The sequence below is a fragment of the Juglans regia genome, chromosome 1 (assembly GCF_001411555.2).
Source record: "Juglans regia cultivar Chandler chromosome 1, Walnut 2.0, whole genome shotgun sequence".
NCBI lineage: Eukaryota > Viridiplantae > Streptophyta > Magnoliopsida > Fagales > Juglandaceae > Juglans > Juglans regia.
In genome coordinates this window covers 37,245,542-37,272,213 of record NC_049901.1, presented here as the reverse complement: position 1 = coordinate 37,272,213, position 26,672 = coordinate 37,245,542, and the positions used below count along the sequence as shown (strand labels likewise).

The window sequence follows — 26,672 nt, the reverse complement described above, 5'->3', positions numbered from 1 at the left end:
ATCCTTCCAAAAATACACATTCCCCTCACAAATTCTCCACTTAGAATGCAAGAGAACAAACGGCAATTCATTAGCTACATATTTCCAGAATCGGGTTCCTCTTGTTGCATTAATTTCTAACGGATGCACACCATGCATATACTTTGCAGAAAAATACTTTTTCCAAATAGAATCAGAGCATAGGAGATTTTAGACAAATTTAGAATGTAACGACCTCTGAACATCACTTAACTTCCTCAACCCAAGCCCTCCCTCATCCACCAGACTACAAAGCTTCTCCCATTTAATCCACTTTTTCTTAGGATTCCCATCAACCGAACCCTAGAAAAAGGTACTCAAAATCTTATTAATCCGAATATAAACAATTTTCGGAACATGCATCACCGAAAGGAGATGGATTGGCATACTCGACAATACTTGTTTTAAAAGAATCAATTTCGCCCCAGTGGAAAGGAAATTTATTTTCCAACCTTCAATCCGAGTACGAATTCTTTGAACAATATCCTAGAAATGTAAACACTTCAATCTTCTTGATACAATTGGAACCTCTAAATACTTGAAAGGAAACACCCTATTCTCAATTTAGGGATGAACATGCACGTTAGATGATATTTTTAATTTATGTATTTGATTTCTAATTACTAAAACTCTTTTGTTTTATCATTCTCAATTTATTGTTGATATTTTATTCTCCGAATAATCATAGAATTTATTATGTTTATGAATTCAGTCATGTTTTTTTCTATTGAATGAATTAACTCTTTGATTATGTTTGGATCAATTATTTATCTATATTGATTTAATTCTTTACTGCAATATTGCTTCCTGAATATATTGTCGTCGTTGAATTTTCTCAATAGTGATAATAATTTACGTACTTAAAAAGTGGTGAATGATTTTTCAAAGGATTATATTTAGTTTAATCTTGGTTTATAAATCTATACCTTCCGATTGTGAATATTAGGAATTGAGTTCCCAATTGAGTTATTCAATGAATTAAGAATAATTAAAATACTATATTTGTGCAAGGAATTTTCGACGCTTTACTGTTTGTCAAATTTAGATACTTTTTCCGTTAGTCACTTTGCTTCACTTCAATTTGCATTTAAAATTAATCTTTGTTCTGCATTAATCATTTAATATTTTTTTTTAGTTTCTTTATTCTTTCAACTATTCTTTTAATTTGTCTTTTTGTGAAATCGACACTCTAAAACTATGCTACAACTACCGCATTATTCATTGGACATAATCACCACCTCTACCCTTCACCTACTTAAAAAGACGCAAATTATGGTTAAAAATGCTAAAAAAAATAAAATATCTTTATCAAATTGGTGAAATCAATTTTAAACAAAAATATTTTAAAGGAGTAAGTAATTTAAAAAATATATATTTTTATTACCTTTTTTCAACTCTTTAATCCTTTTTACATTTTTCTTTTTTTTTAATAAAAAAGTCATGTTTTTAAGGTTTTTTTTTTCTTTGTTTGTTTAATAGTTTTTCTTCATTTTTATGGTTTTTACTTTTTCATATTTTATATTTGTATTTTTTTTTAGTTCATTATTTCTTTTTATCAAAGGTATTTGTAGCAATTTTTTAGAGAGGGATATAGTGTAATCTTCCAATAGTTTGGGATGATTGCTAAAATTGATAGTTTACGAATAATTACAAATTAAGTGGAAGGTTAAGAAGAATTGTTTGTACATTTTTTTTTTTTTATGCATACTCATTTGGAAAAAAAATGAGATTTATTATTAAAAAATACTTTTTTATATAAATTCAAAATTTATCTATTTTATAAAGAAAATACGTGTGGCTTAAAACTTAAAAAGCATTTCTTAAAAAGTTAAACACGAAAGAGTAAGGTGGGCAACCCCAAAATCAGTAGCATGGTGGCAAACACAAAGCATATATAAAGAAAAAACCAATAAAATAAGATATCGCTGCATCGTCTAAAGTGGGAGCCATTTTGATTGATCGTATTGATACAATGTAATTGTGATGTCGCGGTTGCAATCAATTGAAATGTATTGAAATTCGTTGTTCTTGAAATGATCGATGGAGAGCTAAATTCATTTACCATTCCTCTAGATAGAATAAAGAGACCTTCATCTTAGCAAAGTGAGAGAAGATGCAAAGATAAAAGATAACGTCGTGTATACTGTGCAACTGAATCGATATTAGACTTTCTAATCTTTTATGAAATTACTTCAATTGATTGATTTAGACTGATTCGATTTTAGATCAATTTAAACCCATTCAAAACTATATTTATTTTTAAGATGTCTAACAAAAGTTTTTCTTTTAGTTTCTTGTACAAAAATATGTTGGAACTATATATATATATATATATATATATATTAACTTTTTCATCATTTTATTCAATAAGAACCGCAAAAAAATTGAAAGATAAAACATGCAATTCTTTATTTCTTTTAGTTGAACAAAAATATTAAGGAGATGAATAAATATTTTATATTAAATTTGTAGTAATGTATAAAATAACACATTTTTCATGTGTTTATAATTTAATAGTCTTTATCTTTTTCGTATATAACGGAAAAAAATATCAACAATTGATGTTAAATATATAAATTTCATATTTATTAAAATTATTTAGATTCATATAATATTTTTATTAAAACTAGTCAACACATTTATATTTTATACTCTTCTATATCTGATATAAAATATTTTAATTGTATCAAATATAATTTTTAATACTTTTTTATCAACATTAAAATATCCGATTCAATATACTTTTAATTCCGTTTTTTCGAGCCTTGCGTGCAAGTGATTTTGGTGAATCTTTATAGGGATAGCATATCAGGACATAGCCATAGGGTCTTTAGAAAGATTTTCTTCCAAGAATACTGCTGGAGTCATCACTGCTGAGAGTCACTGTTGGTGATGGCTCTCGCTGAGAGTTACTGTTGATTCTAACATTTATTTTTTAATGTGTTTTTTAATTATTTTTATATAAATTTTTTTAATATTTTTAAATATTAAAAAAAATAAATTTAAAATATTATTAAAAAACGCTTTCTTAATTATAAATTTAGAAACACTTTCTTAATCATATTATTAAAAAACACTTTTTTAATAATATTATGAATTTTTTTATTTTTTTAAAATATTTAAAATTATTAAAAAATCTATATAAAAAAATTAAAAAAATACACATTAATGCAGCGGTAGCTCTCAACGGGAGCTGGGAGTGGGCTGCTTAGCATTTTCCTTCTTTCAAGAAGAGAAAGGAACAATATAATAAGAAAAATAATTTATACAATATTTGTTAAAATCATATTTTAAATAAGAGATATTTTTATAAAATAACTATATAAGTAAGATCATTTTATAAAAATATTCTCATCTTAAAATAAAATTATGAAATATATTATGTCTGGTGTGTATATCAAAATAAATCGATTATCGTTAGTAATACCTCCTCAGTACATTCATTACAAGGTAAATTTTATTTGTAGTGTCTTGTACTGTTAATGAACACATATATAAGAATCTTATTGGATACAAGGCCTTCATATTTTAGGTTTGGAGAAGTAGATATAAAAAGCAAAACAATGACGACAGATTATTTCTTCTCTTTTGCAATCTCAAACACTTGTCAGTACTTTAGCAAATAAAGTTTCTTTCAATGTCTTAAATATTACTTATTATACAATGAGTAATGCTACGTATCCCGAAGTTTTATCTTGAAAAAATATCCGAAACGGTATATTTTATTTTTTTATTTATTTTTATTTTTTTATATATTTTTTTAATCATCATAAACATTTTTTTAAAAAATAAAAAATTCATAATATCATTAAAAAATATTTTTTTAATCACTAAGAAAAAAAATAGAAAAAAAGAAAAAAATTATTCGGGACACTTCTTCGAGACCCAAATTCGAATCCTAAAGTATTTTTGTTATACAATATATTCACACTATTTTACTATATCTAGTTGTAAAAAATGGGAAAGAAAGAATGATGGAGAGAAACTTTGAGGGTTACATATTTTTTATTATCGATTGTTTTTAAATTTATAATATATATTTCTATTTATAGGTGAATAAGATTACAGAAAAAATAAAAATATAATGAATCAATTATAATTGATACTAATTAATTTACACAATAAATTAAATATGATAAAAAATAATATAATAAGTATGATAATATTTTAAAATAATGACTGCAGATTATATTGTATAATAAATATGAATATATTCTATAGATATTTTTTTAATAATGTTATTTTGCTCTCTCATTTTGTATTTTCATTTTGACCGTTCATGTATTTAATTTTTTTACTTACTAATTAAATAAATGACTATCAGTGTATTAATTTCTTTTTTTAAAAAAAATATTGATGTTAAAAATATATGAAAAGAAAAAAAAAATAGAAATGATGAATTTTAACTAAACAACACGCCCAACAATTACTGTTGACAGGCAAGAACACTTGCCATTTTGGCAAATAAAGTTTCGTGTATGTAAGTTTTGGTACCGTTTTGTCTGCTAACCTTTTCTTAATTATGTTTGCAAATAATAATGATGAATGACATTGACTTTGAATCCGAAACCAAGTACTGTGGAGGGAAGGATCACATTTTATTGGTGAAATATACAATAATATAATAAAAATTACAATTAAATTAAAATTAAAACGAAGTCAGTTTAACTGAATTACGGAAATATCGCTCTTTTTAAAGAGATTCAAGTCTTTTACGGTGTACAAAATCTCAAATTAACCAGTGCAGCAGAAATTTTTTTGACTTGACTCATTCAGGATACAACAGCCCAACTGATCGTCGTATAGTTCGAACTAACTCTGCACAAGTAGTTGAGCTCAAAATTCCACCAAAAGAACATATTTCTTTTATCTGAAAATATTCTAAAAAAGACATATACTCCCTAAACTTTGTTTTTCTTATTTCAATTTCTCTTAATGTTCACAAGCCCCTACCCACAGATCAAATGAACATATATAAACCATATGGACAATAAACATCCTAGGAGGTAAAAAGACTTAACGGGTAAAAATAATAAAAAAGAATTAAAACATAAGCAGCCCACCAACGACTATAATAAAAATATCAAACGGTTATTTTATAATAAACCTATTAAAAAAATGTTACTGACAATCAAGAGAATAAATGTGAGTTGTATAATGTTCAAACAATAAACCTCGTAACGGAATAAAAATACTTTAAAGACTTCTCAATATCAAATGCCATCGTAATAGCATTAAAAAAAACGTTATAAAAACTCTATTTATCAAAAAATATCAACACATTTTGAGCAGCTTGTTATTAATAAATCTTTACAACTTTTTAATACTCTACATTTTATATTTTTTTTAATTTTTAATTTTTTTATTAAATATTTATTATATGAATAATAAATAAAAAATTTGAAATAATTTTAAAAAAATAAACTAAAAATACAATTAAAAATAAAATTAAAAATTAAAAAATTTATAAAAATATAAAATATAGAATATGATAAAGATTGTACAGCAAAACTCACGTTAATAACGCATACATGCTTTGTACTCGACGTGGTCGAAATCCAGATCGACTACACCACCGTGCATCGATACAAGGAAAGAAACCTAGTATACTATAACAACGTCGTTGTCTCATCTGCACGTGACTGAGATCGATTTCTTATGATTCTTTTTTTTTTGAAAGAAATTTCTTATGATTCTTAGGCTATGTTTAGCTACCAAAAGTTCATCAACACTTTTCAAGTATTTTCGTATTTTTGAAAATATTTCACATGCCAAACAACTTAAAATACTCTCAATGGGACCCACAAATTCACTTCAATCTCTACTCATAACTATTCACAAACATTATATAATACTTATCACTATTATATATAAATAAAAAATAAAATCACTATAATATTTATCACTATTAAATATAAATAAAATAAAATCACTATATTATATAAATAAAAAATATTTATCACTATTATATATAAATAAAAAATAAAATCACTATAATATTTATAACTATTAAATATAAATAAAAAATAAAATCATTATAATATATGAATAAAAAATAAAATCACTATAATATATAAATAAAAAATAAAATCACTATAATATTTATCACTATTAAATATAAATAAAAAATAAAATCATTATAATATATAAATAAAAAATAAAATCACTATAATATTTATCTCTATTATATATAAATAAAAAATAAAAACACTAAAATATAAAAATAAAAATAAAATCACTATTATATATAAATAAAAAATAAAATACTATAATATTTATCACTATTATATATAAATTAAAAATAGAATCACTATAATATATAAATAAAAAATAACATTACTATAATATTTATCACTATTATATATATATAAATAAAATCATTATAATATTTATCACTATTATATATAAATTAAAAATAAAATCATTATAATATTTATTATTATTATATATAAATTAAAAATAAAATCATTATAATATTTATCATTATTATATATAAAAGTAAAATAAAATCACTACAATATTTATTAATATTAAAAAATCACTATAATAAAATCATTATAATATTTATTATTAAAAATCAAATCACTATAATATTTATGGGATTCACATATTTTTCAATTACCTACTCAAAAGTCAACAACTCAACATACTTCACACATCCAAACAACTCAAAATACTCTCAATAGGACCCACAAACTCACTTCAATCTCTACTCATAACTATTCACTCATAACTATTCACAAACATTCTCAACACTTTTCAACATCCAAACGTAACCTTAGTTCTACTTGCTGCTGCACTTTCCCCTAGAATATTCCACCCTCCCCCCAAGCCAAAGCCCCCTTTGGCTGTTAAGCTGCCACCAAACTGGTTGACCAAACCTTCTGGTTATCTTTCTCAGTCTCAAGTCCCCAGACCTTTCTTGCAGAGTTCATGCCTCATGGGGGCTGTTTCCAAATGGACCTCTTTGATTCTTATTCTCCAAGCGTTCCTGGCACTACCAAGTTCTTCAAAGCCCGAAGAGTTGGCTCATATTCCAGTCAATTTCCTGAACTTTGCTAAAAGACCAGAGGTTTTTGATTGGATGGTGGGTATTAGGAGGAAGATACACGAGAACCCAGAACTTGGGTTTGAGGAGTTTGAGACCAGTAAGCTAATCAGAGCTGAGCTTGACCGTATGGGAATCTTCTACAAATACCCGTTTGCTGAAACTGGTATTGTTGGCTATGTCGGGACCGGTTCACCGCCTTTTGTGGCCATTCGAGCCGATATGGATGCTCTTGCTATGCAGGTTTGTTTCAATCTTGTGGGTTCTTTGTTTTTTTTTTTTTTTTTTTTCCCAAGTGGAACGGTACTGAAATATTTTCGGTGGAGTAATACAAAAAAGCAATGAACCTCTCTGATGTCCGCACGTCACATTTTTTTTAATTTTATTATTTTTTTTAAATTTTTTTTAGGTTTATTCTTTTTAAAATAATTTAATTTCTCTATTTATTATTTATATATTAAATATTTAATAAAATAATAAAATAATAAAAATTAAAAAATACGTGACGGGTGAAGGTTGGATAGTAAAAAATTGTCTAGATTTTTTCATACAAAAATGTTAAAAGGAACATAATACAGAAACATAACAAAAGTTTAAAACTGTCACTACAAAAGCTTCTTACAGCGATCTCTGTCGCAGGAAAAAGTGGGTTTTCTCGCTGCAGTAGATCATCTTCGGTGAATTTTTTCCACCGCGTTTTCACCACGAATACTTCATCTGGGATAGATTCTTACAGTGAAATGCGTTTTCACCATAGATAAGATAGAATTTGAGGCAAGTTTCATCGCTGCAAATAGTGTCAAATCGCATCGAAAAAATAATTGTCAACCATGGTTAGATATTGCCGCAAAGAATTTTTCCATAGTCTTTTACAAAATTAAAAAAAAAAAAAAAAAAAAACTAGGAAGACAGTATCACAACCTCATATCCTAGGACACATAAAGTATGTGCACAATATATTACAAATACACCAGTTCCAAATAAAAGCTTATGAAGCTTCATCTCTTTCATTGTGCCTCAATAATCTTGAGGCGAGAGGTGACTGGAAGCCAACTTTTCTTAAAAATTTCAAGTCCTCTAGAGTTCACTTCATATAACTACATAAAATATTGAATGAGCATCATTTATGAAAAAGAAAAGGCAAAAGAAACTTTGCAAAACTATATGGGTTTGACACAACAATTATAGAAAACTATGCTAGCATCATAAATGACAGAATTTGTTGGAAACATATTTAATTAAGCTCCACCTAAATAGAGTTGTGACCTCCTTTACTTCTAGTCCATCACATGGTGTCTGCAACACAGTGAAATACAAAGCGATCAATATTATTCAGCAAACATTGATTGAGGGTCAAAATTTCAGCAAACTTAAAAAGCTCATAAGTTTATCTGTCCACACCCGGCCATGATCAATATTATTCAGCAAACATCGATTTAAGTTTCTATCCAAAGAATCGTGCATTCACAGTGATAGTAACATATGAGCTTTTTAGTATAAGGATCCTACACTCATGATGATAGTCTGATACTCAATATTGAGAATTTTAAAGCTATTTAGAATGTTTATTGCTTAACAAGTTGGACTAACTAGTGTGAAGCCTAACCAATAGTAATACTTGTATAAATTGAACACTAATTTTCAAAATACTAACACGAAAATGCGGCTACAGTTAAAACATCGCTGCAAAAAGGAAAGCCTTCCATGATATCAGCCCTTTCGAAATGATATGATATCGCCGCAAAAAGAGTATTTTGTGGCGAATTTCTGAATTGCCATCACGAAAATGCGGCTACAGTAAAATGAGGCTTCTTGCGTAGAAAAGTTACTCACCACAATTATGTTTTGCCGCAACAATGACTCTTTTTTGTAGTGTATATACATCATTTATTTCTAAATTTTGGTAAACCAATGTAGGCTAACCTAAATTCTCCCAGTGCCATTTTAGGCAATTCCGATGTGAAAAAAAAAAAAAAAGAAGTTCAAATTCTGACAGAAAAGGATATCACTTGTGTAAAAGAAAGAATATCATCCCAAATGCAATAAAACTTTCGTGGAGGCAGAAGCATGTTCTGAAACCAACACACAAGAACAGTACTAGACTCTGATTCAAAGATCAAATCCTAAACAATGTTTGTCTGTAAACAATAAATTAAGGCCCCGTTTGGATGTTGAGATGAATTGAAATAAATTGAGTTCTTTATGAATAGTAGTGAGTTGAGATAATGGAGTGAGTTTTGTGTGGTCTACTTAAGATGAGTTCAGATATGTTTGGATGTTAAGATAGTTTAGATGTATTATGGGAAGTTGAAAAGGTTGTGAGTCTCGTGTGTAAAGAAGTGTTGAGTTTAAAAGGGTTGTGGGTTCCACGTGTAAAGAGGTTTTAAGTTGAGATGAGTTTAGTGATTTAAAAGTTGGGTGTTTGAATGTTAAACTCAACTTAAAATTAGACTAAACTGAATTCCAAACAGGACCTAAATCAGCCCTTAATTGCTTTAAAGCCATCAACTCATCCATAGTGTTAGAACCAACACCTAGGTGTAAGGAAAAACCAAAGATGAATTCGCCCTGATTAGAGTGAAGTATTCCCCCACATCCTGCCATGCCTGGATTATCCAATGCTGAGGCATTTGTTTTTTGGCTGGCATCTTGTGTATGACTTGTTTTTATGGCAACATGGTGCGAAAGATTATAATCCTTTTTGATGATATGGATGTATGTGCAATATGATTAATGTCTTGGTGATTGCAATGTAGCTCATGTGCAGAAGTAGATCATTGATAACTCCTGCTTACTTTGATGAATCAAAGTTAAGAGGAAATATTGGAACCTAATGCATGGGGATTTTGGTTGTTACAGGAGCTTGTAGAGTGGGAGCACAAGAGTAAAGTTCCGGGGAAGATGCATGCATGTGGCCATGATGCCCATGTTTCCATGCTTCTTGGAGCTGCAAAGATTCTTCAAGAGCATCGCTACGAGTTACAGGTTCCTAATTTCTTTAGAAACTTGCACGCAAAATTACTTGTGCCATTTTCACTTTATTTTACATGATCGGTTTATCTCTTTGTTTTATAATGAATCTAAAGGCGAGCCTCTTGATTGTGATGGTGAGGGAGAATTTTTTTAAGATTTTTATGAGATCAGATCAGGGACTTTTTGTAGAGCCACAAAACATTCACCGGCCTGGCCTCCCACATCATGATCAATGCACGAGATAAAAAGTATTAGATTGCTAGAGTGCATATTGATCTGATATAATGTATTTGGTTGTCATTTTTACCTCTTCTTTTTGTCTAGGTGCGTATTACATGTGTGGAAAGCTTAATGCATAATATTAATGTTATTGCTGACATGAGAACAAGGCTTGAAAAAAAGGTTTGATTCAAATCGATTCAACCAATTCAAATTGGGTCAGAAATCAAATCAATTTTAGCGAACCTTTTAAATCGTTCACTGAACTGCTTTAATCAGCTGATTTAGGCCAATTTAGATAGATTTTAGCTACCTTTAGATTGATTTGAGCCGATTTAAAATTATATTTATTTTTTAGATTGTATCTGACAAATGACAACTTGAGTATTTTTATTTGTTGTACAAAAACATGATGGAAGTAAAATATATATTGATCTTTTCATAATTATATTCAGTAAAAATGGTAGAGAAATTGAAATATAAAACATGTAATTCTTTATTTTCTTTAATTGAACAAAAAAATTAGGAGATAAATGAGTATTTTGTATTAAATATATCGTTGTGTATAAAATACTATATTTTCCATGTGCTTATTATCTTCTTCATATATGAGGCCAAAAATTAGTGTGGACAATTGATATCAAATACATGCGTTACATGTTTATTAAAACTAGTCAATGAATTTATATTTCACTCTTTTATACATGATATTATATGCTTGAATTGCATTATATATGATTTTTAATACTTTTTTATCAACATTAAAATAACTGATTCAAAAGTATCATCAATCGCCCAATTCAATCTACTGAATCGCTCGATTCATTGAATCAGTCCTTACCCAATTCTAATTTTTTAAGCCTTGGCTGAGAGATCATTAAGTTCTTATTACTTTCTCCAATAGATGGCGAAGTATAAACATCTATAAGATATATATATCACAAGATTTTTACTCTAGACTTCGACTAGTAAGTATATTAGATACCAGCTTTGGCATCAATACTAGATCGAGTTAGTTAGATTGCTTCTTTTTATTCATTTATCTTTCTTAATTTCCTACTCTATTATGGAAAACCATTGTAAAGCAGAGGACATATACTGCTTGCACAAAATCAAAATGGTGAAAATGTCTCTTATATAAAGGTAGGTTAATGTGACTCACTGTCTTCTGTTTATCATATCCCCTGTTTGTTTTTGAGCTACAAGGAGTCAAATTTCAACTACCAGATATCACGGGTTATGCGGGTTTTAGAATTATTGCGGCATATTTGTCTTCTCCAGAAGAAAATTTTCAATACTTTTGTTCTTTTTTTTTTTTGGAAAGGGAACTGTTGTACTTGTTTTCCAACCAGCCGAGGAAGGAGGCGGTGGAGCAAAGAAAATGATAGATAACGGAGCATTGGAACATGTTGAGGCCATTTTTGGGCTGCATGTATCTGCTGCTCACCCTATTGGTGCAGTGGCTTCCAGGTCTGGCCCTCTTTTGGCAGCGAGTGGTATGTTTGAGGCAGTGATTAGTGGAAAGGGAGGTCATGCAGCCATTCCCCATCACACGATAGACCCAATCTTAGCAGCTTCCAGTGCAATTATTAGTTTGCAACATCTTATTTCGCGCGAAGCCGATCCCTTGGATTCACAGGTTATCTCTCTCTCTCTCTCTCGCAAGTATATTTTAGTCTTGCAATGCCCTTGTCGTCAAGTCTTTTCTGCCCCAACCAATATTATCAATGGTTGCATGTTCTTTGAAAAATCCCATCGCAAATTAGTTTGATAAAGTTTGATACCCCATGCAACGTGTGTGTCATCAGGCTTCCATGCAGCATCTGCTTTTAGTTTCACACAAAACAAATTGCATACGTGGAACAAAAACATTGCTCGAGTAGATTACTTCCCATTGACATGAAGACCAGTGTACGTAGTAAGTGATGAACGATCAGTGACACATGAAAGGATATGCTACTGACAAACCTTTGCATGCAGAGTTGCAACTTAACTAGTAATTGCTACCTTGTTGTTTAATTTAACTTCAAAAATCTGAACACAAAAGCATGAACTTGCAGGTAGTTACTGTCGCAACGTTCGAAGGAGGTGGCGCATTAAATGTTATTCCTGATTCTGTTTCAATTGGTGGAACGTTCAGGGCATTTTCAAAAGAAAGCTTTATCCAACTTGAGTACAGAATTGAAGAGGTAAACTTACTGAAATTTGCTCATGCTCGCACAACACACATGACAAGCACCGTTCTTGTTGTAACGAGTATATATATAGCTTTCACATTCATCCAATTCTACTAGCTTTTTTTTTTTTTTTTTTGAAAGGCCTGTTGATTGATTGACATAACTCCCAACTTCCAAAATGGAGGTACGGAGTTCGAAACCCCCATCTCCCAAATGTATCAAAAAAATTCTACTAGCTATTAACATTTGTCTTGTATCTGTTATTTAATTCTGTTTAGATGCAACTATGCATGTGACAGGTTATCACAAAACAAGCAAGTGTACAGAGGTGCAATGCAACTGTCACTTTCAATGCAAATGATCAGAAGCCCTTTTACCCAGTGACTTTAAATGACAAAGATCTACACGAGCATTTCCAGAAAGTTGCAAGGCATATGCTAGGTGACCATAACGTATTAGAAATGCAACCATCGATGGGAGCAGAAGACTTCTCGTTTTATGCAGAGGTGATTCCCGGATACTTCTTCTACATTGGGATGAAGAATGAGACTAAAGGAAAGTTTAAACGGGGACATTCACCTTACTTTATGGTTAATGAAGATGCACTTCCTTATGGAGCAGCATTACATGCATCATTGGTCACCAAGTACCTCTTGGAAAACAAGCCCAAACCTAATCTGCCAAAGGCTGTGAGCTTTCGTGATGAGCTCTAAAGTGATGAATTAAAGCATGTGAATGAAGTCTCTTGTTATAACTAATGCATGGGGAAATCTATATATTTACAAGCTTGTTTATTGATAATCAAACACGTTGTTGATGTGAAGCACATTTTTTTCTCACAATTAGAAGGCAAAGGACGCATACACAATATATATATATATTGGAATTTCAAATTTTCTCAAAGTTCATGAATTGCAGCTCGTATATAAATATTACTGTATAATAACACAAGAAAAAAAGCCAAAAAAATAATAATTCACGAGAGGGCTCCGAATCCACCAATTTCTGGTGCCATTTTGGCAATTCTACGAATAAGTTCGGAGCCAGCATCTATGTCGACACTAGTATTCTTTTATGTTACTCTCGCCGGAACTATTCTTCATCATTGAAAACACCCGATGGCAGCTATTTCTCAGTCTTCTTGCTGCTCCTAATTTCTCAGTATTTTTGCTTCTGTTAGCTCCATTGACAACTTTGCTCAGAAAAATCCATAATATCAGCTAATTTACCTTTGTCAACGACGAGGCTCCATATCTTGTGAGGATAGCCCTGTGTTTGCTTTGAAGGTAACAACCACGGTGAGAGACATTATTACAGGTTTAAATTAGGAAATCGAATTGCAATAGGTTGAGCTAACGGCTAGAAAATCCTGCAACATAAAAAGCATAGAAGGATATGTAGCTGTTTGTATTAGATATCCATCCAACGGTCAGAAATTTCCCCATAAAAAAAAATTAATCCTAAATAATATTCTTCATAATATATAAAAGGACTGACAAGAAACGGCTAGAAATTCTCAGAACATAAATAATATTCTTCAAAACCAAAAAGCCCGTTGGAAAAATATATTAACAGCTAGAATTTCCAAAAAAAGGAAACTCGTTTCACATTGTTTATATTACAATGTTCCTCCATAATTGCAAAACCCTGTGCCCGTAAAGAGAGAAAAACAGAAACTCAGAATTAGAGAGAGAGAGAGAGAGATAGCAGAATTTGGGTTCGACGAGTTGGCGACGACTGACCGCAGACGCTGAAGGAGGAGAGACGCGCAACATTTGTCTCCAAGTGTTTCTATCATCGTTGTTGTCGAGCTTGGGAGTCATTGTTTGCTATACCTCTGAATAGCAACAAGAGATGGCCTCTGGAGTTGTTGTTCCCCTGCAACCTGCAACAATGAGAGGCACTTTAAATTTATTTTTTAGTTCTCAATCTATCTCTGTTTGTTTACTTTTTGATTTGTTGGTTTTATATGAAACGTACATTGATTTGATTTCTTTCGCATCATTGGATTCAATTTACAATCGGATTTCATTTTATGATGTGATTTGCTTTCTCGGTTCTTTTTTTTTTTTTTTTTCTATTATCTGGACTTGTGACATCAGGGTTTTGATTTCCATAGGAGAAATCCGATAGAACATGAAGATTCTTAATTTTGTTAAACAATTTCGAGAGAGCCACATGAATGTAGTTTCTTTTGAATTTTTTGTAGTCAACCACAATTCCTAATTTGCTAATATCATTTTCTGTGCGAGGTTGCTTAAAAACTTTTGTTCTGGCTGCCGGAGTCTCAACTCTGTAATGAAGAGAAAGGAAGAGATTGTTCTTCTGCTTCTTCACACGCTAACAGGTTGATATAATTCTTCCTTATTCTCATCTCTCTATCTCTTCCCCCTCAACGTCTCCCTCCGTCCCTCCTCTCTCTGTGTTAATATTTTTTTCTAGTTTATTCTTTATTGACGTACAACTCTCAACAGACTCAACACCTGCTGAGGTCGTTCCTATAACGTAGGAGTAGGATATGGTGATCCTATATTTGAATTATAAATTTTAAGTTAGTGCCTGTAATCAAGTATTTGAATTTTAAATACTTAAACAGCAGCAATAGATTAGGACTTCTCATATTTATATTGTACTCTACATTAGTTCTAAATTTTCACATTTTTCATATATTTTGTACATGTTCTGGTTAATTCAATAGGATTGTATTGCATCAATGATAAAATGATTAATTGCTTCTCTATTGCATTGAAGTAGGTTAGTGACATTATCTTGCTTTTTTTTTTTAAGACCAAATCTTGCTATTCTTATTTTTGTGTTGTTCTCTTTAGTGGTCCTTTTTTGCATATATTCATGTTGATAATTATCTCTCGAACTGTTAAAGCATATGCATTGCTGTGGGGAAAAAAAAAGGGACCAAATACATTTATTGATTATGTCAACAGTATAGAATACATATTGCCGACAAATCACAAGCTTTACTTTTGTTAGAACCAAAGGGTGCACGTAAGTTTATACATTTTCCACAAAACAATATGTGGCCTAGTTTGATGTCTCAGACAATGAAATCCATTTTTAATTAATTAAAAATAATTAGCCTATGTTTTTTCACCCTATTAATACTTGACATAAAATCACTTTTATTACTTAAAAAATAATTATAATCCTTTCTTCCATGAAATCTTAAAAGGATAAGTAGGCTACATAGTTAATAAGTAGGCTACATAGTTAATTACTTGGGATATGTAAAAGTTCTAGAAGCATGTAGAGCTCTCTCTCTCTCTCACAAACACACATTGAAGCTATCTAGGAGAGAAATCTAGTTAGTTTTATTCGGACACTAGAAACGATTAAAAAAAAAACAATTATACCTTGTATTTTGAAATGACAAGTCTATTTATTTATTTTTTTTGCATTTTAGGCAATATCTACGATAGAGAACATATTATGATCACTAAAGATAATAAAAAATGAAATGCTTATTAATTGCTGGAGCTGTCGTCCCCAATATTTAAATAGATTCAATAAAGTATAGTTTGGACTAACTATTTATTTTTGTTGATATTTTTTTTATTTTTGGTATAACTTTCAATTATTACATCTACTAAGAAATATTTATATTTACATGATAACCCTAAATATCGTAATCTATTTCTTCATTTCTTCTATCAGATTCTATAAAAATAAGTTACTTTTTGAAGTAATTGCTTAACATGTATAAGTTCTACAAGCAGGTGCGTATATATTGTTTCTTACTTTTGAGTAGAACTTTGTATGTGTGTGAGTGGGAGTTGCGTGCATGTGTGCGTGCGTGCGTGCGTGCATGTATGTGTATGTGTATGGGTGGGTGTGTGCATGTTCATGCATGCAGCTGAGCATGTTTATGTTCATGGGCATGTGCGTGGGTGTACGTACGGGTATGCAGGGGTGCGTGTGGGTGTGAGTACGCGAGTGAGTGCGCAGATGGGTGTGTGAGTGTGTGAATGGGTGTGTGTGGGCATGTGCGTGTGGGTGTGTGTGGGGACGTGTGGGTGCCAGTGGGTGTGGGTGTGTGCACGTCTGTATTGTGTGTGAGTGTGAGTGTGGGTGTGTGCACATTTGTATGCTCTCTCTCTCTCTCTCTCTCTCTCTGTGCTAGAGTTTGGTTTTGGATGGTTAAGATTTTGGATACTTCTTTAATTTATCAGTTCGATTTAAGCGGTTCTTTTGACAGTATTTTGGGTGGTATTTTTTTATGGTGATCTAGGCTATTTTAGAGACTTATCTATTGGTGTCAAAGTTTGGGCGGGTGGGAAGGACGGCTACAAGAGTGAATCAATCCTGCAATATACAGTGTGCATGTGAGTTTGCATGCGTGTATGTGTGTGTTTTGCATAAATGTTTGTGTGTATGTGCGTGCATGTGTGTGTGACTGAATGTGTGAGGGTGCATTTGGGTGCATTTGTGTGTGCATGTGCATGGTGCATGCATGCGTGTGTGTATGTGCATGCATGTTTGTGTTTGTGTGTGCGTGTTTGTGTGGGTTTGTGAGTGTGTGCGCGCGCGCGCGCGTGTGTACGTGTTGTTGGTGTGTGTACGTTTGGGTGTGTCATTGTGTGTGGGTGTGCTAGTTTGTGTGCATGTCGACGTGTATGTGTGAGTGCGCATGTGAGTGAGTGTGTGTGAGTACGTGTACGCGCGCGTGTGGATGCATGTGGGTGTGTGAATGCACACGTGGGATTGTGGGTGGGTGAGTGGTGGGTGAGTGCATGTGTGAGTGCATGTGTGTGCATACGGGTGGAAGAGAAACATGCTTAACTAGGAGCCAGGGGCGGAGCTCTAGCTAGGCCCTAGCATGCCTAGGATTTACCCTGTCCGCTCGCCCTTATAATTATATATATATAGAGAAAGTAAACTTCTTTAATAAAACCTTGTGGTTTTGGGGACAATAAACAGGTTACTTCCAAAAAACGACGTCGTTTTATCTTAACATTTTTTTAAAAAAATGAAACGATATTTTTTTGTGGAGTCTCCTAGTCCCAAGTCTCTCCAAAACATGATCGTTTCTTATTAGGTATTGTTGAAAACTTGAACCCTTCATCCCGGCATCAACTCTCTCTCTTTCCCCCTCTCTCTCTTTCCTGTCTCAATCTTTATTCCTCCATCGTCCTCAATGTCTCTGGCTCCCACTGTTCGTCCGTCAAATTCTCTCTCTTCCTTTCTCCATCGACTCGGCCTCCTTACTCCAAGTATGTCTCTCTCTCTCTCTCTCTCTCTCTCTCTCTCTGTGTTAGAGTTCAATTTGGATAATTATGATTTTGGATACTTCTTTTATTTATCAGTTGGATTTAAGCATTTATTTTGACAGTATTTTGGGCGATGTTCTGGTTGGTTTTTTATGGTGGATTGGCTATCGTAGAGGCTTATTATTGGTGTTGAAACTTGCGTAGGTGGAAAAGACAGTGGCCACGGAGTCCAATCAACCCCGTGGCATACGAAGTGGGTGTGTGTGTGCGCATGCGTGTATGTGTGTGTAAGTAAGTGCATGCATGGTTGTGTGTGTATCTGCATGCTTGCATGTGCATGCGTGTGTGTGTGCGCTTGTTGGTGTGTGTGGGCTCGTGCGTGCATTTGTGTGTGTTCGAGTGTACTTGTTGGGGTCTATGTGAGTGCACGTGTGGCTCTCTTCCTCTCTTGGCCTCAATGTCTCAGACCCCCGTCGTCCTTCGATGCCTTTCTCTTTCTCTATCCGTCAACCTCAGTCTCCCTGCTCCAGGTATGTCTCTCTTTCTCTCTCTATTTCATAGTTTAGTTTTTTGGGCAGTATTTATGGTAGTGGTTTGGGCTATCGAAGAGGCTGAGCTATTGGTGTCGAAGATTAGGCGAGTGGGAAGGATGGCCAATCAATCTTGTAGCATATAGTGTGTATGTGTGTGCGTGTGTCACTAAGTGTGGGAGTGCGTAAGTAGGGGTGCGTTTGTGTGTGAGTGCATAAGTGGGTGCATTTGTGTATGCATGCACATGGGTGTGTGTTGTGCGTGTGGGTTTGTGTGTGTGAGTGTGTGCGCTTGTGGGTTTGTGTGTGTGTGGGTGTGCACATTTGTGTGTGCACGTGTGGATGTGTGCGTGTGCGTGTGCGTGTGCGTGTGCGTGTGCGTGTGCTTGTGTGGTGTGGTGTGGTGTGGTGTGGATGTGTGTTTGTGTTTTGGTGTGCGTGTGTATGTATGTGCATGCATGTTTGTGTGAGTGCATGTGCGTGTATGTGTATGTGTACGAGTGTGCGTGTACGTGTGCGTGTATGTGTACGAGTGTGGGTGTGTGTGTTTTGCGTATGTGTGTGTGTGTTCGTGTGGGTGTGTGCAGGGGAGTGCACGCGTGTGTGTGGATTGTGTTGTTGTGTGTTCGTTTGGGTATGCCATTGTGTGTGGGCGTGCGTATTTGTGTGCATGTGGTATGTGTGAGTACTCGTGTGAGTATGTGTGTGCGTGCTTGTGGATGTATGTGCATTTGCGTGTGAGTGTGAGTGTGCGTGTGGGTGAGTGTGTGTGTGATTGCACGTGTGAGTGCTCATATGGGTGGAAGAACTGGGAGCTGGGGGTCAGGGCTTTAGCTGGGGGCCCTAGCACGTCCAGGATTTGCCACGTCCGCTCGACCTTAACTATATATACATATAGATTTAGAAAAAGTAAACTTCTTTAACCCAAAAACGACGTCGTTTTATCTTAGTTTTTTTTTCTAAAAAGAAACATGTGAGAGAGTATTGTTGAAAACCTGAACCCCTCCTCCCCATATCAACCGTCTCTCGTTCCGCCCGCCCTATCTCTTTCTTGTCTCAATATCTATTCCTCTATCGATCTCAATGTCTCAGGTTTGCACCATTCGTCGCATGCTTTCTCTCTCTTCCTCTCTCCATCGACTTCGACCTCCTACTCCAGGTATGCCTCTCTCTCTCTCTCTCTCTCTCTCTCTCTCTCTGTGCTAGAGTTTGGTTTTAGATGATTATGATTTTGGATACTTCTTTTGTTTATCAGTTGGATTTAACCTTTATTTTGGTAGTATTTTGGGCAGTGTTCTGGTTGTTGTTTTTATAGTGGTTTGGCTGTCGTTGAGGCTTACTATTAGTGTTAAAACTGGCGTAGGTGGAAAGGACAGACACGGGGCCCAATCAACCCCGTGCATACAGTGTGCGTGTGTGTGTGCATGCGTTTGTAAGTGCATGCAAGTTTTTGTGTGTATCTGCATGCGTGCATGTGTGTGTGTGTGTGTGTGTGTGTGTGTGATTGAGTCCATGCCCATGTTGGTGTGTGTGTGTGAGTGCGCATGTGTGTCTCTATACGTGTGCGAGTGGATATGTTGTGTATGTGTGTGTGAGTACGCATGTGGTTGTGTGTGGTGCATGTGTGAGTGTGCAAGTGGGGGTGTGTTTGTGTGTGTGTGCGCATGGGTGTGTGCGGGGGTGTATGTGTGAATGCGCGCGCTCGCTCGCGCGCGCGTGTGAGTTAGTCTCTCTTCCTCTCTCGGCGTCAATATCTCAGACCTCCGCTATCTCTCGCTGTCTCTCTTCGTCAACCTCGGCCTCCCTACTCCAAGTATGTCTCTCTCTATGCCAAAGTTTGGTTTTGAATGATTATGATTTTGGATACTTTTTTAGCTGTTGGATTTAAGCGATTCTTTTGGCAGTATTTTGGGCGGTCTTTCTGATGGTGGTTTGGGCTATCATAGAGGCTAAGCTATTGGTATCGAAGCTTGGGCAGCTGGGAAGGAAACCTGGGGGCCAATCAATCATGCGGCATATGGTGTGTATGTGTGTCTATTACATGCATGTTTATGTGTGTATGTGCGTGCATGTGTGTGTGTGTGTGTGATTGTGTAAGTGGGGGTGCGCTTGTGTGTGAGTGCGCAAGTGGGTGCATATGTGTGTGCATGCACATGGGTGTGTGTGTGGAGTGCACACGTGTGCGTGTGCGTGTGCGTGTGTATGTGTGGGGGGTGTATGTGTGTGTTTTGTGTTTGTGTTTTGGTTGTGTGTGTGTGTATGTATGTGTGTGCATGTTTGTGTGTGTGTGTGTGTCAGTGCGGGTGTGTGGGAGGGGAGTGTGTGCTTGTGTTGATATGTCCGCATTTGGATGTGTCATTGTGTGTGGGCGTGCGTGTTTGTGTGCATGTATGTGCATGTGGGAGTGTATGTGTAAGTGCGCGTGTGAGAGTGTGCGTGTGAGAGAGTGTGTGCGCGCAGGCGTGTGGATGTCTGTGTGTGTATTTGAGAGTGTGCGTGTGGGTGTGTGAGAGAGCATGTGTGGGTGAATGCACACGTGTGCGTGTGTATGGGTAAGTGCACGTGTGAGTGTTGGTGTGTGTGGGCTCGTGCATGCATGTGTGTTTGAGTGCACGTGTTGGTGTGTGTGTGGGTGCACGTGTGGGTCTCTGTACATGTGCCAGTGGATGTGTTGTGGGTGTGTGTGTGAGTACGCATGTGGTTATGTGTGTGTGAATACGCATGTGGTTATGTGTGAATGCACGTGTGAGTGTGCAAGTGGGTGTGTTTGTGTGTGTGCATGCATGGGTGTGTGGGTGTGGGTGTGTTTGTGAGTGCATGTATGTGTTTGTGTGTGTTAGTCTCACTTCCTCTTTCAGCCTCAATGTCTTAGAACCCCACCGTCCCTCGCTGTCTTTCTCTCTCCGTCAACCTCGACCTCCCTACTCCAGGTATGTCTCTCTCTCTCTCTCTCTCTCTCTCTCTCTCTTTGTGTGTGCAAGAGTTTGGTTTTGGATGATTATGATTTTGAATACTTCTTTAATTTATCAGTTGGATTTAAGTGGTTCTATTAGCAGTATTTGGAGCGATTTTTTGGATGTGGTGTGTATGTATGTGCATGCATGTTTTTGTGCGTGTGTGTTTGTGTGTGTGCGTGTGCGTGTGTTTGTGTGTGTTGCATGCACATGTTGGGGTGTGTGTGAGTACGCATGTGGTTATGTGTGAGTGCGCAAGTTGGTGTGTTTGTGTGTGCGCGCGCGCATGGGTGTGTGTGTGTGTGCACTTGCGTGTGCGGGTGTGTGTGTGTGTGTTAGTCTCTCTTCCTCTCCTGGTCTCAATGTCTTAGACCCCCTCCCCCATCCCTCGCTCTCTTTCTATCTCTCTGTTCTAGAGTTTGGTTTTGGATAATTATGATTTTGGATACTTCTTTAGTTTATCAGTTGGATTTAAGCAATTCTTTTGTCAATATTTTGGGCAGTATTTTTTTGTAGTGGTTTGGGCTATTGAAGGCGCTGAGCTATTGGTGTTGAAGCTTAAGTGGGTGGGAAAGACGGTCGTGGGGTCCAATCAATCATGCGACATATGATGTGTATGTGTGTGTATTACATGCGTGTTTGTGTGTGTGTTAGACTGAGTGTGTTTGAGTGCGTATGTAGGGGTGCGTTTGTGTGTGAGTGAGCAAGTGGGTGCATTTTTGTATGCTTGCACATGGGTGTGCGTGTGTGGTGTGCGTGTGTGCATGCATGTTTGTGAGTGTGCGCACTTGTGGGTTTGTGTGTGTGTGCAGGTGTGTGTGTGCCCGTGCGCATGTGGGTGTGTGCATGTGCGTGTGCTTGTATGTGTGTGTGTTTGTGCTTGTGTTTTAGGTGTGCATGTGTTTATGTATGTGCATGCATGTTTATGTGTGTGCGTGTGCGTGTGTGGGGGCGTGTATGTGTTTGAGTGTGCGTCTGTGTGGGTGTGTTTGTGTTTTGGGTGTGTATGTGTGTGTTCGTGTGGGTGTGTGTGGGGGAGTGCGTGCGTGCGTGCGGCCTGTGTTGGTGTGTTTGCATTTGGGTGTGTCATTGTGTGTGGACGTGCATGTTTGTGTGTGCATATGGGTGTGTATGTGTGAGTGCACATGTGAATCCATCTGTGCGCGTGTGTGGATGTATGTGTGTGTGTGTGTGTGCGTGTGAGTGTGCGTCTGTGTGTGGGTGTGGGTGTATATGTATGTGTGTGAGAGAGAGCGCATGTGGTTGTGTGTGTGCACATGTGGGCATGTTGACTGAGTGCGTGTGTGAGTGCATGGGTGGAAGAGAAACATGCTTAACTGGAAGCTGAGGACAGGGGCTCTAGCTGGGTTCTAGCACGCCTCGGATTTACCCTGTCTGCTCGGCCTTAGCTATATATACATATATATTGATCGAAAGTAAATATCTTTATTAAAACCACATGGTTTTGGGGACAATAAACGAATACTCCCCAAAACCTCGGACCGCATTTTATCTTAACATTTATGTTAAAATGAAACGATGTTGTTTTGTGGAGACTCTTTGTCCCGATTCTTTCCAAAATAAGATTGTTTCTTATTAGGTATTGTTGAAAACCTGAACATCTCCTCCCCTCATCAACTCTCTCTCTCTCATTCCCCCCACTTTCTTGTCTCAATATCTATTCCTCCATCAACCTCAATGTCTCAGGTTCCCACCGTCTATCGTATTCTCTCTATCTTCCTCTCTCCATCGACCTCAACCTCACTACTTCAGGTATATATATATAATATATATATATCTCTCTCTCTACTAGAGTTTGGTTTTTTTTTTTATTATTATGATTTTTTATACTTCTTTTGTTTATCAGTTGGATTTAAGCATTTATTTTGAAGATACTTTGGGTGGTGTTCTGGTTGTTGTTTTTATGGTGGTTTGGCTATCGTAGATGCTTACTATTAGTGTTGAAGCTTGCGTAGGTGGGAAGGACGGCCACAGGGTCCAATCAACCCTGTGGCATATGATGTAGGTGTGTGTGTGTGCATGCGTGTATATGTGTGTAAGTGCATGCATGTTTTTGTGTGTGTATCTGCATATGTGCATGTGCATGCATGTGTGTGTGTGTGATGTGTGAGTGTGTGATTACGTTCGTGCACATGTTGGTGTGTGTGTTCGAGTGCACGTGTTGGTGTGTGTGTGAGTGCACGTGTTGGTTTCTATATGTGTGCAAGCAGATGTGTTGTGCGTGTGTGCTTGCTTGTGCTGGTGTGTGTGTTAGTCTCTCTTCCTTTTCATCTCTCTCTCTCTCTCTCTCTCTTTGTGTGCCAGAGTTTGGTTTTGGATGATTATGATTTTTAATACTTCTTTAGTTTATCAGTAGGATTTAAGCAGTTATTTTGACAGTATTTTAGGCGGTGTTTCTGGTGGTGGTTTGGGTTGTTGTAGAGGCTGAGCTTTTGGTGTAGAAACTGGGATGGGTGGGAAGGACGGTCGCAAGGGCAAATCACTTCTGCAGCGTACGATGTGTATGTGTGTGCATTGCATGCATATTTGTTTGTTTGTGTTTGTGTTTGTGCGTGCGTGCATGCTTGTTTGTGTGTGATTGTGTGTGATTGAGTGTGTGAGTGCATAAGTAGGGGTGCGTTTGTGTGTGAGTGCCCAAGTGGTTGCATTTGTGGGTGCATGCGCATGGGTGTGTGGGGGAGTGCGTGTGTGTGTGCAACGTGTTTTGGTGTGTGCGCATTTGGGTTTGTCATTGTGTGTGGTGTGCGTGTTTGTGTGCATGTTTGGGCATGTATGTTTAAGTGCGCGTGTGAGTGAGTGTGCGTGAGTGCGTGTGTGTGCGAATGTGAATGTATGTGTGCACGTGTGAGTGTGAGTGTGCATGTGGATGTGTGTGTGTGAAAGAGAGAGCGTGTGTGGGTGTGTTGCACATGTGGGCGTGTGTGTATGGGTGAGTGCACATGCTTAATTGAGAGTCGGGGGAAGGGCCCTAGCAAGGATCTTGTTTTAATAAAACTACGTGGTTTAGGGATAATAAACGTGTTACTCCCTAAAAACGACATCGTTTTATCTTAGCATTTTTTTTAAAATGAAACGATGTCGTTTTGTAGAGACTCTCAGTCTCGAGTCTCTCCAAAACAAGATCGTTTATTATTAGGTATTGTTGAAAACCTGAACCTCTCCTCCCCGCATCAACTGTCTTTCTTCCCCCTCCCTTTCTCTCCCGTCTCAATCGCTATTCCTCCATCGACCACGATATCTAAGGCTCCCACAGTAGAAAAGTACTATTCAAACTTTAAAAACATTCAAATGTTCCTCTCATAGTATATATATTATTATATATATTTCGTAGTATATAATATATATTATGATGTACAACCATTCGAACATGATATATATATATATATATATATATTATAATATATATACTATCAAGTGCAAGGATGTCTCAGTGGCAGAAGTCATGGTGATAGTGGGGGAACAAATACAGTGGAACATCAGTTTTAGCCGGGTAGCACATGATTGAGAATTGACAGTTTCACAACTTTTTTCAGCCTCTTGTATTCACTCAAACCGAGTAACTAGCGTGCTAATTTATTGTGGTGGATATCTACAGGTAAAGGTCTGTTCTGGGTTTGCTCTTTTTACAAGTCTCTGTCACAAGAGCTTCCAACTCAGTTCCCCTGGAAAAGGATTTGGAGACATAAGGCGCCTCTCAAAGCATAATTTTTTGTGTGGACCGCTTCCTTGGGCAAGATCCTCACAACGGACAATTTGAGGAGATGGAGGGTGATCATCGCAGATTAGTGTTGCATGTGTAGGACCGAGGGTGAATCAGTGGATCATTTTCTACTACATTGTGAGGTAGCTCAAGGGATATGAAACAAGGTATTTAGTAGACTAGACTTGGGTTGGGTTATGCCTGAGACAATAGTGACGATGCTGGCTAGTTGGACAGACCTGAGAGGTAATCAATAGATCAAGGCTATATGGAAGATGCTTCATATTTGCATCATGTAGTGTGTGTGACAGGAGCGCAATGATCGGACGTTCAAGGACAAAGAGTGATCGATGGAGGAACTTAAAGATTTCTTCTTTAGAACTCTTTGTACATGGGCCATTGCCGTTAATTTTAATGGCCATGATTTCCATGATGTCCTTGTATCTATTGCTCCTACGTAGTTAGGGCATTCTTTGTATTGAACATTGCTTTACCTATTCTTTTATTAATATACTTTGTACTTATAAAAAAAATGTATAGTATTAGAATAGTATTAGCATTAGTTTAAATATTCTAATACTATAATATAGTTGTAAGGGGGTTTTCCCCTCCTATTGGCCCATATAGCAAGCCCACGAGAGATCACTTGGGGTGTGAGTCAGATAACCTGGTCAAGCCCAACGACCCTCCTCTGAAAGGAGTTAGTGGGCCTCTACAAAGGACTCAGCCCATGAACAAAACCCGCCCATGAAGCAACCCACGCGTGGGGAAAGCAGACGGCAGGGGTAGATGAGACTCGCATCCCTGACACCTCCCTGATGACACCAAACCCTCAGGAACCTGCGCAGGCAGGTGGGCAGGAAATACGTAGAACCTTCGATCTCCTAACAACAGGTGTGAAGGGCTTAACTAGGAATGCCTGCATGGTAAAGTGAGTCAGGGAACCACGCCACTTTAATGGCGCCACTGCCTAGACTCTACGTTGCACTAATGGCATCGCCTCAGACGCCACGCCGCATTAAAGGATTCTGACTAAGTGAACAGTTGAAGTGACATGGACTCCCCGAAGCCAAGTATGAGTTGTCCCCACCCAAGAACCTAGTATAAAAGCCAACCCTCAGGTACGAAGAATGTTCTCTGATTCCTCTAAGTTCACGCACAAACTACTAAAGAGATATACTAACTTAAGCAGCGGAGACTCCCCGACCTCCACCAAGGCCCCACACTCTCTGTGTTTTTTTAAGCGTGCAGGTGAAAGACCCAAGACCCAAGTTGCTGGAACCCGACCCAAATGCGTACGAAACACGACATTGACGTTAACAATGTCACCGTCTGTGGGATCTCTATAGACTTCACGTGTCCTTTGTATGCCTGCAACAACCTATTCTCAGACAACTTGGGGACAAGAAAAAGCAACGTTAACAAACATGGAAGCAAGGCTCGCTGCGATTGAACAATTGGTAGGAAAGCTAACTACCAAAGTGGAGACCCTCCGAAGAGAGAATGAGACACTCAAAGTAGCAACCAACAGACCGGAGAATGATGCAGGACTAAGCAACAAAGACACGTAGGATCTAGAAAAGCATGAGTGGGAGGTGACGCAGCGGAAGAAAGAAAAAATATGCAGAACGAGCTGCGTAACCTCAAAGGGAAATACGAAGAGATGAAGAAAAAGATGGGCACGTCATCGTTAGTAGACCAACTGCTTATCAGCTCGGGCCTACCCTACAATGAGGAGGTGATGGTTGTGCCCCTACCACCAAAGTTCTGAGTTCCCTTCATGGACATGTACGACAGGGCTAGAGACCTC

At 36.3% G+C, this 26,672-nt stretch overlaps 2 protein-coding genes across 3 annotated transcripts in view; both read left to right on the top strand.

Moving 5' to 3' along the window:
* The window catches only part of LOC109009972 (deoxyhypusine synthase), an 871,604-nt gene that overhangs the window by 727,998 nt on the left and 116,934 nt on the right, over positions 1-26,672 (top strand). The window lies entirely within an intron of this gene.
* LOC109010286 (IAA-amino acid hydrolase ILR1-like 4) lies at positions 6,779-13,241 on the top strand. 2 transcript variants are annotated; one of them, XM_018991075.2, is made up of 6 exons: positions 6,779-7,309; positions 9,926-10,051; positions 11,583-11,897; positions 12,319-12,447; positions 12,577-12,619; positions 12,735-12,840. In XM_018991075.2, the coding sequence occupies exons 1-5, from the start codon at positions 6,959-6,961 to the stop codon at positions 12,583-12,585; spliced, it is 930 nt and encodes a 309-aa protein (XP_018846620.1). In that variant the 5' UTR covers positions 6,779-6,958; the 3' UTR covers positions 12,586-12,619; positions 12,735-12,840. The 2 variants fall into 2 exon arrangements, with proteins under 2 accessions (XP_018846620.1, XP_018846612.1); XM_018991067.2 differs by lacking the exon at positions 12,577-12,619 and having other exon boundaries at positions 12,735-13,241.

Excerpts from the sequence above, each read along its gene's own strand:
- LOC109010286 (XM_018991067.2), top strand. The coding sequence starts at position 6,959 with ATGGGGGCTGTTTCCAAATGGACCTCTTTGATTCTTATTCTCCAAGCG. Across the intron at positions 10,052-11,582 it reads AGCATCGCTACGAGTTACAG|GGAACTGTTGTACTTGTTTT; the intron begins GTTCCTAATTTC and ends TTTTTTGGAAAG. Across the intron at positions 11,898-12,318 it reads CCGATCCCTTGGATTCACAG|GTAGTTACTGTCGCAACGTT; the intron begins GTTATCTCTCTC and ends ATGAACTTGCAG.